At 44.6% G+C, this 17,973-nt stretch overlaps 1 protein-coding gene across 1 annotated transcript in view; it reads right to left on the minus strand.

The window, feature by feature from the left end:
* Nucleotides 1-17,973, minus strand: part of emid1 (EMI domain containing 1) — a 48,899-nt gene that overhangs the window by 9,381 nt on the left and 21,545 nt on the right. The window contains exons 4-8 of the mRNA XM_076099649.1: nucleotides 1,899-1,988; nucleotides 1,732-1,793; nucleotides 1,500-1,632; nucleotides 587-631; nucleotides 388-495 (exon numbers count right to left, since the gene is read on the minus strand). Coding sequence (XP_075955764.1) covers nucleotides 388-495; nucleotides 587-631; nucleotides 1,500-1,632; nucleotides 1,732-1,793; nucleotides 1,899-1,988 — 438 coding nt within the window. The remainder of the gene's footprint in view (nucleotides 1-387; nucleotides 496-586; nucleotides 632-1,499; nucleotides 1,633-1,731; nucleotides 1,794-1,898; nucleotides 1,989-17,973) is intronic.

A 17,973-nucleotide genomic window follows, 5' to 3' on the forward strand; every position in this document is an offset into this window, starting at 1 on the left:
CAAATTGCCAGCAGGCCGCTGAGTCGCTCTAACATTTACCGCTAGAGGGTCTGTGGGTTTGATTGAGTGGTTTAAGAGAAAGACAAACAATCTGAAGCAGGACAACACGGATCGGTCTTTTGTTGGGGATATTCCTGATTTTTCCTCTGTTGTTTCCACGGGTCTTTTGTCAACAGTGAGCCCCTCAAAATGTCTTGTTCTATAGACAATAGATTAAGTGGACAGGCAAGTATACAACTGCCCTGCAACACCCTCTGTCTCTCTCGATGACACGCACAAATCACTACAACATGCTTGTTAACAAACTGTGGTCAACATCGTCTAAGGCAAGCTTCATTTGTTTCTCTCACCTCACAACCGTGAATTCTACTTTCAGTCCTCTCTTACCTGCAGGTCCTGAAGATCCCTTTGATCCAGGGGCTCCGTATGGGCCCCTTGTCCCAGCCTCCCCCCGAGGCCCACTGGGACCTGGCAGCCCTCGAGACCCTAGCTTCCCTAAGAGGAGGAAACAGTCATGAGTAATCACGAAGCCTTAACTTGTTTTCATCTTAAATGGTTTTACATGGGCTGAAAGCAACGAAGTTACCTTCTCTGCCAGGAAGCCCATCTCTCCCATTTGAACCCTGAGGACCTGTAATGAAAACAGAGATGAGAGGTGTAGCTCTGTGAAAGAACACCTGGAGAAGAGGTTGTGTAAAATCCAAATGAGGGATGGGGTGAAACTCTCTAAATTCTGTCTAAGTTATAGAGCAAAAATGTGGAAAAAAAACCTGTACAAAGTCCTTTCTGTCTCCAGAGGGAGCTGGGGGATGTCTGACAAAATTACCTCAAGTGATGTCACTTGAGTCGAGAAATCTGAAGGTGTGGAGGTAGAAGAGTAAAGTAGAGTTTACCAGACCTCTGTAGCCAGATCCGCATCTCTAGTTAAGGCTCACAGCTCGAGCTAAATTAGCCACTACTAGCATTTCACAACCGACGGTATTGTCGGTGGTCAAGATGCATTGTGGGTAATGTAGGTGCTAGGTCTAAAACTGTTCTATAGACGGTAGTGAATGAGGGTCGTGGACGGCACACATTTCCACGGGGATTAAAGAATTCTGCGATCGGAGTAATTTGAAATGTTCTATAATCACATAAATTGCCTTCACATAGTGGCTACAACTTGGTATAACTTCTGGTTAAAACACATTTTAAAATCACTTTTTAAAGTTAGTGAACGTCAGTGAACTCTCACAGTGCTGCGCTCGACTCCAGGAGAGGAGAGAGAGATTTCCGTGCTCTGAAGTTAAAGGAAATGAGTGCGGTGGAGGAAATAGGATCTGAGCAGAGGTGAGCAGGTAGAGGGCAGAACAAAGAGTTGCTGCTCGCTGAGAAAAGCTGAGAGTGATTTCTGACTCAATTATCAAAACACGAAACCCTAGACTCCACTAGACAGAAATATGCTGTATTTTCATTGTTAACTTAAAACATCTTCATGCATCACAGCATGATAAACCTACCTGCAGGTCCCTGCTCACCAGGAGCTCCCTGAGCGGGCACAGCCCCCATCAGTAATGAGGCCTCTGGTGCAGTTGCTCCTTTACCCTGAAGGTTGCGATGTGATATGGATGCCGGGGCAGTGTATAACTGGACCTGGTTCAGGAACACATAAAACAAGTGTGGGCAATATGCTTAATCAACGTATCATATCTCAGTGATTCAGATACTGTGGCTGGTTGAGTATGTCCAAACCTTCGCCTCCAGTGAGCTCAGCCTGTCGGTCAAAGCTGTGATTCGACTGCAGTTGAGACAATCTAAAAAACAAAAAGGTTTTCTTTACCACCAGGAATCAGACACTTTAACATGTAGCATAGCTTTTGCTATTTTGTAGTATAGTCAAAGTAGTAACATGTTCTTACTGGAGAGTGACTCTCCTGTGCCTGCAGGCGGGCGGCGTAGCGTGGATGGTTTCCTGACGGCCTCTTGAGCTGCAAGCTGGTTCCTTGCATCTGTAAAAGAAGATGTAGACACAGAAAAATGTCACCTCTGTGGCTCGGATCTGAATTTATAGCGATTTATTGACCTTGAAAGCATAATCTTCAGATTTGGAGGTTTCTACTTGCATTCATAGTGGCGCTATGGCAATTGCAAGTTGTAAAGCGCTTTGTCCATTGAGGTTGAAAAGTGCGGTATAAGTGCAGTCCATTAACCATCATACCGGCGATCAAATGGTGGATATCACAATTCCTAATTCAAATCAGTTCAAATGGTTTTTGCAACACACTGCTGACATTAGTCGATTATTCAAATCCTTCTTTAACCAAAAACACCTTCGTTTCTCTGGTTTCAGCTTCTCAAATGCGGGGCTTTGCCGCTTTTCTCTATTTTATGTCATTGAAAATCTTTGGGTTTTGGACTGTGGGTCGGACAAAACCAGACATTTGAAGACGTTATTTCTGGTTCTGGGAAATTATAATGGGCATTTTCCACTATTTTCAGAGCTGACAGACAGACAAACGTGGGTGAAACGCGAAGCAAATACAATAGAAATGTCAATAATATTGGAAGATTCTGCAATTATATGCCAATGCAGGAAGTAGTATTTCCCTCATGGTCACCATAGTCATCGGGTGTGTCTGCTCCTTTATTTGACAGATGATAGTTGAGAAATGGGAGAGAGAGAGAGAGAGAGAGAGGGCGCTCCACAGACATGAAATGAATGCTTGTTGTTTTACTTGCACCGTAACCACGATCTCTCTCTTTCTTTAACCAAGCGTTTTAGTTGCTTAACCTTAACCACACTGTCGATGCCATGTGCTGAAATTGTAGGAAATAAACAGATCGGTTGATTTTTTTGGGGGGCCACAGGTGCCATGTGGAGGGCAGTAATAGTCAACTGATCCATCTTCCTGTGCTGTGGGTTGTATGAGGACGTTTCACTGAGGATGATACCAGAAATCAACTCGTTTGAGTCTGTGGGTTTCTATCCTCCAGGTGAACCTCTCAATATTAGAACGCCAGAGAGAGCCGACAATAAGAATACAATACGTTAAGAGTTGTGGACGAGACAGAAATGGAAATCACCAGACAGTTGCTACTTTTGTTATTGTTACATTTCCAGGAGACAAACATCTTTGCCAAGCTGCTTTCCGTTGGCCTTGTTTCTTTGGAGTATACAATCGTTAAGCCTTTCAGAGAGGGAGTGTAAAGACAAACAATAGTTTCCTTGTGCAGAGAGAATGGGCAGTCTCGGCTCGCATTCTGTCTTGCCTTCATTTTATGAAGTGTGGGAGTTTGTGTCCCTGGGTTCTGGATGTTTTGAATGGGCAGATCTTTTGGAAAAGCTAGACTGACTCCTTTGTCTGGCCTGGTCTGGCTCTGGTCGGCCCAGGTGCTCCTGATACAAACAAGAGGCTGGGTTCAGCACCTCATTAGCCGCCAGGAAGCACGTCTTTGCCATTCAGTGGCCAGCGGCCACGGTCGACGCCAAGTGCTATACTAAAAGAAGCCACGAAGCAGCACCTGCAGCACCAAGATGGAGCAGGAGAGCAATATTCTTCTTCTTCAACAGCCTCCCTTATTGGACCAATCAGATGTTATGATCTATCTCTATCCAGAGGAAAGGGAAGTGGAGAGCTTATTGTCAAGAAGGGAAATAAACATTTGGGAACTTAAGACAGGAAAACATAACGGGTTTAGTGATTACCCAAAGAGGGGGGAGAGAGAGGGCAGAGGAGTATGAAAAGTACACAGAACACATGGTTTAAGGTAAAGTGAGACCTCTTCAATAATTCCCCCTCCTCAACCTCTGCACTCATGATTTCACTGTTTTGGGGTTCTGGGTATTTCTCACAGGATTACAAGTGTAGATGGATTTAAACCATGTAAGAGCTGAGACTGAAATGTTATGGCATGCGCTCTAGATTGTAGAAAACTGTCCTTCATATTAATAACAATGTACTTAGGAAACACACACGGATCTGCTCTTCACTCGTCTGCAGCGCACTTCAGTCCACATGGGGACGCCTGCAGAGACAAAGAGAGGTAGATGCATTCCATTACAAAGAGGGCTCTGGAGAGGAAATCTAGCTCTCACCCCTAAAGGCATCACTACTCCCTTTAGAGTAAAGCACGTTCCCCTCACCCACACTCCTGCTATTGTGTGAAGCATGAACCCAGCTTTGGCTCAGGCACAGTGGTCTCCCACACACACCTCTTACACACTCTCTCTCTGTCTGTCTTGCAACAACAACATTTGAAATCCTGCAAGATCCCTCTTTTCCTCTGCATCTCTCATGAGAGTCTGTTAACTCGGCTGTGTGTGTGTGTGTGTGTGTGTGTGTGTGTGTGTGTGTGTGTGTGTGTGTGTGTGCAGGCTGTGTTCAAGGCCTGGAGAAAGAGGATGAAACTTGGACAACAATACCATCATTACAGTTAATGAATGCCCCCCCCGATCGACGCGGTTCATTGTATCCGCTCTTTGTTCTCAGTGGGCTGATTGCCCTGGTGGGGGGGCGGTCAAAGAAATGTGTGAATGTATTTGACCTTTTGCCCCCATGTTGCACCCGTCCCTTAATCAGAGGCTGAGTCAGAGCTCTGCACTAGAGAAATACACCCGCAGAGAGTTCAGCAGGCCAGAGGCCGTCCTGACATCAGCTCTGTCTCTCTCTCTCGCACACACACACACACACACACACACACACACACACACACACACACACACACACACACACACACACACACACAAACACAAACAGTTTAGTCATTTGTTTACTAACACTCTTTGAATAATCTTTCTCCCTGCTGGCGCAATAATCTCATAGGGAAAGGAGAAAGATAAGGAGAAAGATATGAGCGAAGGTCACATTACTTAATGACATTTAATAATTTATGTATTCAGGCGTTTATGCCATGAATGTTCATGCTCAAGTACATGATAATATGCACTTCATATTGTGCATAAAGGTATTTTGTAGCAGCAGGACTCCAGCAGTGACGTGAAGCCTTTAAAAAGCAAATCAGATTCCGCACAGAACACTTATCTAGACTGAATTGATCTAAATCAAAGTCTATCATGGAGCTCTGAAGCCATCCAAAAGCCAAAGTGAGCTCTTACAACACACAGTCTTTCTATGCATGTAGTTGGGGGCTAAGGTTACAAAGGCCGATGAAATCATCCGTTGAAATCTGAGCAATATGTCTGCCACACACGTCGCCCCGTGGGCCTCGGATCAAACCCGGACGCGAGTTTCTCTGCTGGGTTTCCTCAGCTTCACTTCACTCGCTGCTGCAATAAATAAACCGACCGCTAGATTAAGTTTGTTTAAATTAAATACGCTTTCTGTTCAGATTTGTATCTTGTATCCAAACGTCATTCAGATACAGCTGAGACAAACTGCTTGTGATTATATTTAAATTTCCTCGCTCACATTACATATATATTTTGAGGCATGACAATGCAGACAGAAAGCGGTGAATGATAGCTCGCCTTGGTAACAAACTGTGTTTGTAATTCACCACCAGAGACACGTTGATCCCAAGTGTGAGAAGGGCCGAGAGGGGAACGTTTTCGACTTGGATTCAACAAAAGCATTACCAACCTGCTCTCTTACTATTATACCATTATATTATCATTATGGGAGATTTATTCCACAGTTGTTATTATTGGCCCTTTAAGACCCACTTGGAGCTTCGGTGGTGCCACCAGGGTGAGAGCCAAGGGAACAGTGACCAGGACTGCAGCTGCACCTCTCGCTCTACAAACTGAGGTGTGTGCGCATGTGCTCTTGTGTATGTGTGTGTGAGAGAGAAAAAAGTGCAAGGGTGACAAACACACACACACACACACACACACACGCACACAGGCTGTATTATTAATGGGCCAAGGTCATTCCTTCAGTGATACTTTCCCAGTGAAAATAAACCAGCGCTCTCATGCTAAGAGCCCAGTCAGCCCTGCCAACCAGAACCCTTAAACACACATCTCACACTCAGCTGAACCGACTGCCTGATCCTCGAAGCTCGTCACCTACTGAGGTTTATTTATCTTCTGCAGAAATAATCAGCAGCTTGCACACAGACAGGCCTTTAGGAGCTTCATAAATGTACGAGTGAGACTTTGGTTGTCCTCTCATATTGTCCGCAGCAGATGGTGGACAAATGTATAATATCACAGCGTGTCTGTACTGTTTTCTTTGGTCTATCTGAGTTATCTCAAATCTCAAAGTTTGAAGTTCCTGTAGGGAGCTGCAGTACAGGGGCCTGGCAGCAGCTGTGAACACAAACACACAAACACACACACACAGCAAGCAGACACAGCAGAGTACGAGGTCCTGATCCATCTCTGTCTGGTCAATTAGCTGAGCTCAGCGCTGCAGCATCATTAGTGACCAGATGCTGACAGCCAACCAGGGAAGGCATTTGTCTCTTTCTCTGCACTGTCTCAGACAGACTGAAGACTGCTGCTGCCTTTACACACACACACACACACACACACACACACACACACACACACACACACACACACACACTGAAAAGGAGGATTCTGAGAACATATGTTTGCTGAGCCAGGAATTTCTTTTGTCTATTTTTTAATGCAAAATAGACAAATATAGGTGACTCACATGAAACCCAATTATTGTACATTTTAAAAGTTACTTTTGTACGTTGTATGTATGTATAAATATTGTATAAGGCAACTCAGAAATAGGTAGGAGACGAAAGACATTCTTTTTTTTTGCAGACCTGTTACATTATGTTAAGTACTGACGTCAGGAGACTACAGTCTTTAGGGTAGTGGCTTTAATAAGTAAGACAATGAATGTGTTTTTTTTTTTGTGTTCAAAGTATTAGGCTGAGGCTACTAGAACCCAGGCGAGAATCATCAATTGTTATATCAGGCTGGCTGGTCAGAAGTAGAAGAGCACAACATTCAGTTCATTCCACCTGCGTCAGCTGTTTTTCCACTGAGAGCAAAGTGCATCTCACACACTTGACCCTGATCCTGAGATCTTCTACGAAGATCGTCTATGACATTACTTGAAGTCATGGCACGCTGCCGAATAGTCCAGCAATCACTGTCCTGCTGACAATTGTTCCCATGAGTTCCTCGCAGGGAGCGATACAGATTTTAGATTTGGTCAACATGAGCACCGGTATATTAGAGCTAATTAACCAGTATCGGGTACATAGTATTGGGAAAGAAAAAGATGGATACTGCAACCTTTTCTCAGATGGTCGACTCAAATCAATCACAGCCGGTATTAAAGCGTAAGCAGACCCATCAGCAGCTTCCACCTCCCACACAGCTGACGGGTCTCAGTCTGCCCATCAGGGCTCAGTGCTCAGCACAGTGCAAAGCCGCATCTGAACCCCCGTGTTTACTGTGCTTTCCCAGGTTCGCTGCTTTCTTTTATTAGGTGACTGACTCAAAGGGTGGGACACACGTCATCATTTCCTTCCTTTGGTATTGCCCCTCTGCCTCCCTAACCTCTCAGCCTGAGAGTGGAGCGGCCCACACACTGCAGGTTCAACTGTAATTACAGAGAAGGAAGCGCTGGCCCGCCACAACAATTGGTCAGATAATTGATCCCAGAGAAAAAGGGAAGCTGAGCGAGACTGAATCCTCACCTTCACACTGTGTTTAAGTTGAAAACAAGTGCTGGTCTACATCTGCTCTGGTTTACAAGTCTAGGTGGGGTGTTGCAAAGACCTGCTGCAAATGAAACCAAGCTTTAGCCTCCAGGACCCTGAGGTGAGAGTGTGCAGGGTCAGAGAGGTTCTCACCTCGTGCACACACACACACACATCTCACCTCATCAATCAGCACAGACACGTAACCCCCAAGGCAGCGTAGTGCAGCACACACTCGCCACGACACCCTAACCACAACCTCCACAGAGCGAGACCTCCGTCAGTCACTAGCAACGGGGAAAATACTTAATTACATGAAGTCTGGTTACTGCACCTGAGGAGATGATTTATGTACTTCAGCTTTTTGGAATTTGGGCTGAATTTTATGCTGCAGAGGCCAGTTCAGTGTGTTCAGTTTGGTTTCGCTGATTCTCACATCAGCCCTTTCAGCTCTTCCAGTCCATCCAGATGTGCTCGCACACACAACCTCTAATCTTTCACAGGAAGGAGGCGGGTCTCCTGCCTCTCTTCCCGCCTCGCCGTCCCAGACAGGGCTGTCTTTACCTCACCTTCCCTCTCAATCACTCTCCCCGTCTCTCTCGCTCTCTCTGTTTTTCCAGCACATGCCTGTATTGATGCTGATGGCAGTGACGGGGCGTGCATCTGCCCCTCCCGCCCCCTCCACAGCAGGCAGTGGTGTGTAATTACAGTGCAGCGCCGGGCTGAAGGGTCTGACTGGCGGGGTGGCTGTGGTCTGCTGACAGAGGTGTTTGTCCGGCCTAAAGACATGTGCTCTCAATGGCATTCTGTGACAGGAGACTGGTCTCACTGGGCATACAGCTGTGAGATAGACCTCTCTGTACAGGATGCAGCACTCACCTTCCATAACCTGCCTCCCATCAAGCTTCCTGCTTATTGTATTTCCCAGAAGGTTTCATCATGAGAGACCCACCACAACTATCTCACCCACAGAGGTTTGGCCCAGACTGTGGCGAATACCTGCAAGGAACTCAAAAATACTAATTACAGGAACCTTGGGCTTTGTTTCACAATCGCTCACCACCTTTGCCTCTAAATACTGAGCAGAGCAGGCTTGCCTCCACTGTTTGTTAACCACTTGTTTTGGGGTGTAGAAGTGTGGTGGTGTTCTTTGTGTCCGCAACAGCAGGAGAGGCAGCTTGTGTTCAAAGATAGAGATATACAAAACATAAAGAGAATCTGGTGTTTACACAAACTTGAGAGAATAAAAAAATATATATAATTTTAAGTGAATTTAAAAAATGGAATAAATCGAATTTGCTGTTGTCCCAGTGATATCAAAAAGCAACAAAAAAAATTGACATATGGCAAAATGGAAACAATTTGTGTGGTGCCAATGAAAGCAAACAATGCTGTGGTCAGTGTAAAGTGGCTAAAATCAGCAGCGGGCACATCTGTCAAATTGCAGCACGCTGATTTGAGACAGTATGTGGTTGGGACAAGCTGCACTACAAATCCACCCGCCACTCTTTAAACGTTTCCTGCACTTGAAAGCAGCAGATGTCTAATAAAAGCGAACAGTAGAGGCTGCCGGTCCAGCTCACACCCTTCACTTTTATTAAGAGAGACGCAATAACACAGAAGCCCCAATGGAACCGGGCTCCTCCCTCGCGACCCTGGTTGACCCAAATTAAAGCTGCTTTGTCAACTTTTCCTTGGCGACACTCTTCCTTTCAGTGACCTCGTTGGCATCTTATCCAGTGATGTGCAACCCCATCTCTGTCTCTCTTGTGGTCACCAAGGAAACCAGTGAAAACAGGACTCCAGGACCGACTGAATGAAACCACACACTTCTCTGCTGTTGCTTTAGTGTGGCTGGGAGGGGTCCGTCTTGTCTGTGACCTCTCCATATAAAACACTCCCTACAAGCTGCAGTAATTAAGCCCTACTCTTCTCAGCCAAAACACTGCCGCAAGTGGGCGACAAACAAAAGGGTCTAAAAACAACCGGGACCAGAATTAGACCTCCGCACACACACGCATGCACTGTAACATATTAACTGCAAGTTATTGCTGTTGACTTGCACGCTGCACTGAGCTTTTGAACAGTGTGCACTTTATAAGCCTTTGTGACTGAAATAAGTAAAACCCATCAACATTATGTGCAGCTGGCTTCCCTTTAAAAGATAATTATGCCTTATTACAACTCTTACAGTATTTGATCAACGTGCATATTGGCTTTGACATGTGCTCACCAAAGTAATTGCTGCGATCTGAGAGCACGGCATCATTGCTACAATAAAGTCTAATGGCGCAAGAAACACAAGCAGAGACACTTTATTTGAAGGTAAAAATTAAAAAAGAGCACCCAAAGTGTCAGTAAAAATCCCTGATCAAGACTCAACAGGAACAACCCTCAAGTAGTACTGTAGGTCACAGCCGGGTAATCATTTTGTCTGTCAAATAAATCACAGGCGAACCCTTTTGTTTGTTAAAAATAGGATATAATCATATGACTGCTCGTTCTTCTGCTCTTATTCAGCTCTTAGCTTGAAGTCAGCACAATGTAATTACAGATAGGAAGGATGTCCAAATCTACGTAAATAAGACTAGTGTTGAGGAAGCTACAGCACCAGTGTAACATGTCCCGGACCAAATTCTCCACCGAACGCGCCATCAATCCAACTCCTGTTAAGACAGCAAACTAGCCGACCTCTCAAATGTGTAAAAGTAATGCAGCGTTACTGGGATCAGTAAGTGTAACGCAATCGCTGAATCTCAAATTGTAATCGCTGAATTGAAATATTACTGCAACTTGTTTTGAAGTAAAGCAAAACTGGAGGACCAAAAATATCCAAACAATAGCTTGACTAAACAATATGAACATGTTGACTCTACCAACTGCAACAGGAACAGCAGTGGAGAAGTTGACGCACTGCTGCTCTCTGGAAAAACACACACTGCTGAATTCCCGGCCAGTAGACCCTTTACTCTGCCCCTGCTCATTACCATACAGAGGTTGACAAGCACTCCAGCTCTCTGTCCACATCTGCAGCCAAGCAGAGCACAGCCCAGCCCTCAAACCTTCAGCTCAACATCCTGCCCCATGTCCTCTGCTATACACACTCAGCGCTGGGTGAGTAAATCCTTTGCCCTGAGTGTTTGAAGGACACGTCCAGTCAAACACACTTTATTTGTTACGGTTGGTCTGAACGCTCACTTATTACGGCGTAGAGGCCTGTTGCCACACCAGCCAAGTGTAATGTCCCTCCTGTGGTATGATTTTGTGTGCGAGTACACAGGAGAGCAAGTCTTGTTAAGAAAAAGGTTCCAATAACCTACATTTTATCTTAACCACCCACGTAAACAATAAAAACAACCGTGTCCCCTCTGACAACCGTGCAGCAGGATCCATGACAACACAAACAGAGAAAGCTCCAGTTGAACACATTGACTGCATGATCGTGACGGCACTCGTCCATCCAGAGCCAAGACATGATTGCCTGATTGTACCCATTCCAACTTGCTTTAGGACGATATTCTGCTTCAATAGCAAACCATAAACGTGCCTCTGTCTGCAGGAATACAAATGAACTGAGAGCAGAGGACATGTGTGGTAAGAAGTACGCCAAATCTTTCCTCCCTTTTGTTTCATTTTTCCTCATGATTCAGCTTCTCTCAGAGAGCAATGTCCATTTCCTCCACCATAACAAATCATTTGATTTTTCAGTTGCCTTTGGGACATCTCATGTAACACCCTAATCTCCATTTTGCCTTCGTACGTTTGGATCATTTTACTGTGGAGGTATTCGGCCCCGCTCGGAGGTTTGTCAGGGTGAAAAATGTTAGATCCAACATGCTAAAATCGCTTAAGACCACTTTTAAATAGGACAGAGGCAAGGAGTCGGTGGGAAGACATTTTATTTCCAACATCTTCTCATCAGATATTCCCCTCGTCATTGTAAATATGCATGACTGCCAATATAAACAGTCTGTAGAAACATAAACGGTTGAGTAAAAAAACCCCACTGAGTTTCAAGAATGACCCATTTATTGTCATTTTAACTGGTGTTAAAATGAAAGAATGGCATTGTGTCAAATGACTATAATGGGATTTGAAACGGTTCCATAAACTCAAAGGAGAAATAAAATTCTCTCAGTTGAACCATATAAACCTTTAACGCTAGAAAGACCACGAAACCCACCACAATGTAAGCCCTCAGTGTGCTTTAAACAAGGTATTCAGTGCTTGTCGGATCTGAAACCCCAACACCTACAGGATACTATGACGTGCGTCACTTTTTGCAAGCAATACCATTAGCCCTGTCGCAACTATTACGTAATCGCCTGATGCCTGATCATTTTGCAAAATCGTTAGATTCCACAATCAAGACGATTTAAAGTCAATGTTTCGAATGTGGCAGCAAATAAAATGTGAATTAGGCGTGTTCCCATCAGCTGGGTAATTAAAGTATCCACCTGAGCTCAAGGTTCCAACCTCAAGAAAAAACAGGTTCTTCTCTTTCAGCTCATATGAAACAATATTTGATGCTTTCTGAAGCAACGAGATGACAGAGAGGAGCTTATGGCGGCTCTCTTGATTTGTAGCGGAGGAACTCCACTACGGGTGCAGCTGTGCCTTCACAACTCTGGGCAAAGTTGTGCTGGAGTTTTGATGTCGTTTTCACCCAGCTTATCGGATAAAATAATTTGAATAAAAATGTTTCCATGAAAGCATGGAGTTATGAGAGTCGCGTGTCTCATTAAACAAATAGCTTATGCATAGTGCAAGAGCAGCAAGTGTCGAGATCGAGAGAGAGACAGAGAGAGACAGAGACAGAGAGAGAGAGACAGAGAGCGAGAGACAGAGAGAGAGACAGAGAGAGAGACAGAGAGAGACAGAGACAGAGAGAGAGAGACAGAGAGCGAGAGACAGAGAGAGAGACAGAGAGAGACAGAGAGAGAGACAGAGACAGAGAGAGAGAGACAGAGAGCGAGAGACAGAGAGAGAGACAGAGAGAGAGAGTGAGTATCAGTGCATCTCTAGTAAATATATCTTTGTTTACAAGAAAACTCCACCCCGCACCTTTAACGCAGCACTGGCGACTAGTTTGCTTTGAGCATACTGAGCCCTTTATGGTTCATAGGTTCTTGCAATATATCAGTACAGAGACACTGTAGCATATCTGCACTCTGAGTATTCAGGGTTCATAACATGTTCCCTGACAGCAGATACGTTCATGCATGAAAGGAAAGCAGACATGGAAGTCTGGCTGATAAAAGCACAGCCGTCCGTGTGTGTGTGTGTGTGTGTGTGTGTCCGACATGCTGTATGTTTGAAGAAGTCCTTTGTTGTGGGCCCTGGTTGAGTCGCATACAGTCTATTACTGTATAGACACAGGCCTGACTCAACAGCAGGGTCTCAAAGCCCCGGATTTAGACGGCTCATATTCGCTCCTCAAGTAAAAACTTCACTCAGGCAGCTCTCAAGAATACTCTCAGGTAAGAGAGCAGAAGGAATCCTAAGGCAGACACACATCTCTGACATTAGATGATTTTAAATCAACCAACTTATGCTCCATCGCTCTATTACATACCAACGGTCACATATGGGTAAGCTCTCAAAACGGTGGCACAGAGCCAGGACCAACACCGCTCCCTCCGCACTCCAGGTTCAGTGTAAGATCGATGAGTCTGCTGCACACTGCTCCCTCATTGTCTTCACCATCAACTCAACGCCAAATCTGAGCATCACTCTTTACATCATTATACATTTCTGTGGAACCGTGCACCTGTTAAAACACACACACGCGGGACTGACCGTGATATTGTGCATCTGTGACATGAATAACACGGCCATCCACCCGATACTACCGCATCACTCCTCTCAGTGCGCTGACAGACGGGGGCCTCCGCACTTCTCGTGGACACATTTAATCCTGCTGCTGCACAAAATGAAACTATAATTAAAGGCAGCAGGTTCTAGCGCTCAGCTTTGTCCTTCGAGGATCCAAAAAAGAAATCTGTTCAGAGGAGTGTTGCTGTGATCAAACCGGATGACGATCGGCTGCCGTTGATTTACAGATGTTTATAAAACAGCTTGAGGTTCCAGACTGACAAATGAAAAGACCGTTATTTAATTACGCCGGAAACAGAGATCAACTTCAGACATAATGTGAAACGAGCCAGCATATCTGTAATGTCTTAGCTTGGCCTGTAAGCATCTAGCTTGTATTGTCAGCAATTGCAATAAGGCTGGGTTCTAATGCAATAACACTATAATTTATCTTTTTCAGTGGTATCATTTTTTTAAACAAAATGCTGCTGTCCAAATGAATGATTCTGAGCTATAAACTAACAAATGAACAATTGATGGTTTTTGGAAACAGTGGAATCATCCTTAATTAGATTATCCTCTGTGCGATGATGCAGACATCATGAGATCATCTTGATATCGTGAAAAATGATAGGAAAAAAGTGTCATTGTCAAGTGTTCCTGTCTGTGTATTGATATCGGAAAAATAGTCTTTGACTAAATCATTAAATCACAGAATATGTTTTTGTTTCGTCAAGCCTCAATTTGAAAGCAGCTTCCACTTTACTCTGAACTCTTTTTTTTATTTTTTTTTTGGACCAGTGCACTCTCGGCCTTGCCACGGACATTTAGGCTCTTTGTCTTTGGAGCTTTTTGCTGCTTTGAAAACTCACATAATCCTGAAGTATCAAAGAGCTGATTGCCAAACCTCTTTTTATTATGCTGCTAATTAGCATTCAACCTAATATGACCCGGGTTGCTAGCAGTGTGAGCAAAGTTTTCTTGAGGTTTTAGAGTATTTTGTCTAACCCTTGTATGCATGCATGCAGCAATTAGCATACATGTAGATATGCACACACACACACACACACCCCACAAACCTGCACGTATATACTCACAGAGAGTGAGTGGAGTAAATGACTGTGTGAAGCTGAGCTCCTCTCAGTCTAATCCCTGAGTGAATGGTGTGCTGTGTGCCAGGCATTCCTCTGTCTTTCTAAGGCTTTTTTGGGGATTAGACCCCACTTACTTCCAGGGGCCGCAGGGTGGGATCAAAGCTGATTGGGCTTTTTGGGTTCAGGGTGATAGTGTGTGGAACAGTGAGCCTCTACTCAGTGAGCCTCTACTCAGGTAGACTCGCATGGCGAGGCACCGGAAAACCCGACACCACAGCCGAGACGTGAGACGCGTACACAAGTCGCACACACCTGGTGGGGGTCAAACCTGCGTTAAGCCGGCACAACGCTAACCGGCAATGTGCTGAGTGACGGCTGGCCTGCAGGAGGTAAGGCTTTAAATCCGGCAATAATCCAAGTATGTCGGACCTGGGCTCGCTGAGGTTACACAAACACAAATCACAAACGAGGCAGATTTGAATCATGGCTCTCATACGGTTTACACAATATAAGGAGCCTTTCACGATGGAGACATAAATGAAGATGTATGTGACAGACTATGCAACAATCTGCACCTCATTCTCCTGATCACTCGCACTGCACCGGAGGTTTTACACCGGCTAAACTTACATCCAGCAAAACAGAAGACAGACATGATATGTAGTGACCTCAGAACACTTCAACAGATCCATGCAGCGCCTGACTTTAAAAAAAATGGTTTGCTTTAATCCATTTAAGACAGCGTGGAGGAAGTGAACACTACGATGTGTAAAGTATTTGAGTTACCAAAACAGCCCACAGCAAGACAAATACACAGTGATGGATAAGAGCTCTGGTCTTCTGTCAGAGATAGAACAACAGGATTAACGAGGCTAACATGGCGAGTCCCTCTGGGCACACTGAAAATAAACAGAGTAAATCCTCAAATATACTCAGATATTGACAGGAAGTTATGTGGTGTGCAGTGTTCAGGGAGAAAGCCCACACCAAGAGCAGACACACAGTGCAGTGGGTGGCACTAATGACTGGATGCAGGAATTTCAAAGGCTAATCCATGCAGCTATCAGCATCATCTCAATCCTGATGACAAACACCCGCATCTTTTTGGAAACTCCCTCGAGAAAACAAACAAAATGACCTTCAGAGGATTTCAGCACCCCGCAGATAAGCATAATCATGACAGGCATGAACTAGCAAACAAAAAACTAAGTTGATTATGTGTGCACGCCGCACTTCTCTTCTCTTCACTTCATCAGCACGGCTGGGAGATTATTACTCACGAAGGCCCTGTGTGAGCCTCATGTGTCTTTTTGCATCTGCATGTTCTATCGCTGTTGTCTGGATTAACGCCAAACCCCCGACACCCGAAGCCAGCGATGACACCTCAGGCCTGGCCAGTGCTACTCCAACATGTGGTTCTGTCTCATGTCCTCTTCCTCTGGCAGATGGAAACCCTCAAGCATGTGGGGGTATGTTTGTGTTTTGCACCATTGGAGATAAGTATGCGTGCTCTGTGTGCTCTACAAAGGGAAGATAAGCTAAAGAGGGACAGTGCAGAGCTGAGCAGTGCAGAGGACCAAAATACAGACACAGGGGGATAGCAGCTGTCTCCAGATCCGGGTCCTGGAGGATTTGTGCATGGGAACAAAAGAAAAGAAAGAAAAGGAAGAGCCGTTTGTTGTCACACCTGTGTGTGTGAATCATGTTGAGGAGGAATTTCTGGCACAACTTCACTATACTTCCAAGTTGCATGCAGAAGGGAATTGGTCTGAAGAGGTCAAAACCCTGTGTTTCTTTCAATAGGGTCATCATACAACACTTTGCAAAGTATGTGTGAATAGGAGGAGCTTGAGAAAACAAAGTAAATACATATTTCTAAGTATTTGGTCCATTAAGTGCATCTATTCGGGAGGTATCCAAGCTGATAGGTGCTGGAGGTGTTTCCTATAAAGTGTCTCTCATGTATGACATACTATAAAACACACTCATTGGAAGCTAAACGTTTACATACTTCAAGAGTTGCTGGAATCTCGTGTGAATTATGTTTTCATTAAAAGATATGTAAAAAATCAAATTGGCATTCACAAACAGTTTAAAAATATAAATAAAAGCACTGCTGCTATTCCTTTGGTTTTAAATGAAAAATTAAATTGTCATGCATCGTGTATCAAATCATACATTTTTTTTCAAACGATCAACAAGCTTTCATACCAGACATAAAGAAAAAGACTCTACTCCATATTTTACCATGTAATAAATACAGCAACTTCATATAATGTAGAAATTAGTTTTGGGAGAAATAAATGAGCCGATTTATTAACTGTACAAGTTGTAGAGCAGACTCGATTTTGTTGCTAATGTTTTGGCTAACACACACCAGCGGGGGGCCTCTGGATGATTGAAAGATCTCACTGATGCACTCTTCCTTCTTAAAATGTTATTTCATGTCCAACTGTTTCTCTGGATTTGCCACGGCAGAGATGCTAGGTGATGGAGCGCTCCGGTGTTAATCTGACATCCATTCTCCTTTGCTCTCAGGCTAAATACTGTGACACAGGAACTCTCCCACAGTTTGCAGGCACACTGCAATTTACTGCCTCTGCTACAGATCACTCAGAGAGAGAGAAATGAGAAAACTGCTGGGAATGAAAAATGAAAAAGGAGTGAAGATGAAAGAGAAGAATAAAATAGGAGCTAGAGGGAGGACGATGAGACGCTTCTATTCACAGTGTTTTCACACACACATCAGAATGAGGGTCTTATCTCTGAAAAGCACTTGAACACAACATGCCCACAGACAGAGCTGACTGTGTGAAGACATGCACACGAGGATGAAAGCACACACACATACAGAGGAGAGGCTCCCATGCGGGGGAGTGCGAGCAGATTACAGGATGAGAGGAAACACAGATCAAAACGTAGCAGAACCATCACTGCCTTCACAGAAACAACAGGCCAAACGAGAAGCGAACAGCGCCGAGGCGTCCATCATGTCGCTCCCGTCAGCTAATAAAACAGACTGTGTGATCACAGTTTCAGGTCAACGGGGGTCGGATGACCCCGCGGGGCTCCAGCAGGGGCTGACGTGGTGGATGCTGCTCTTATCTCAGCACCGCATTACAAAGGAACACAAGCTCCCCTTCAAACTCCTCCCTGCTGGCATTCACAAAGTTTTCCAACAACAGCCTTCCCTCGAACCCACACTGTGAGAAACTGCTGATCGAGGAGAAGAACAAACCTCAAGACTCTTTAGTAACATCTATCTGCAATGTAGTAGGGCCGCACATGGCAATTATTGTTGTTGTTTGGTTTATGAAATGAAAATATTAAAAAAACAAAAAGCCCAAGCTGACATTTTTACATTGTTTTGTCTGATTAACAGTCCAAAACTCAAAGACATTCACTTTACTGTGATAGAAGTCTAAGAAAAACCCCACAAATATTCACATGTGAG

This window comes from Anarhichas minor, unplaced genomic scaffold, assembly GCF_050575085.1.
Source record: "Anarhichas minor isolate MPS153535 unplaced genomic scaffold, ASM5057508v1 ptg000025l, whole genome shotgun sequence".
NCBI classification, from domain to species: Eukaryota; Metazoa; Chordata; class Actinopteri; order Perciformes; family Anarhichadidae; genus Anarhichas; species Anarhichas minor.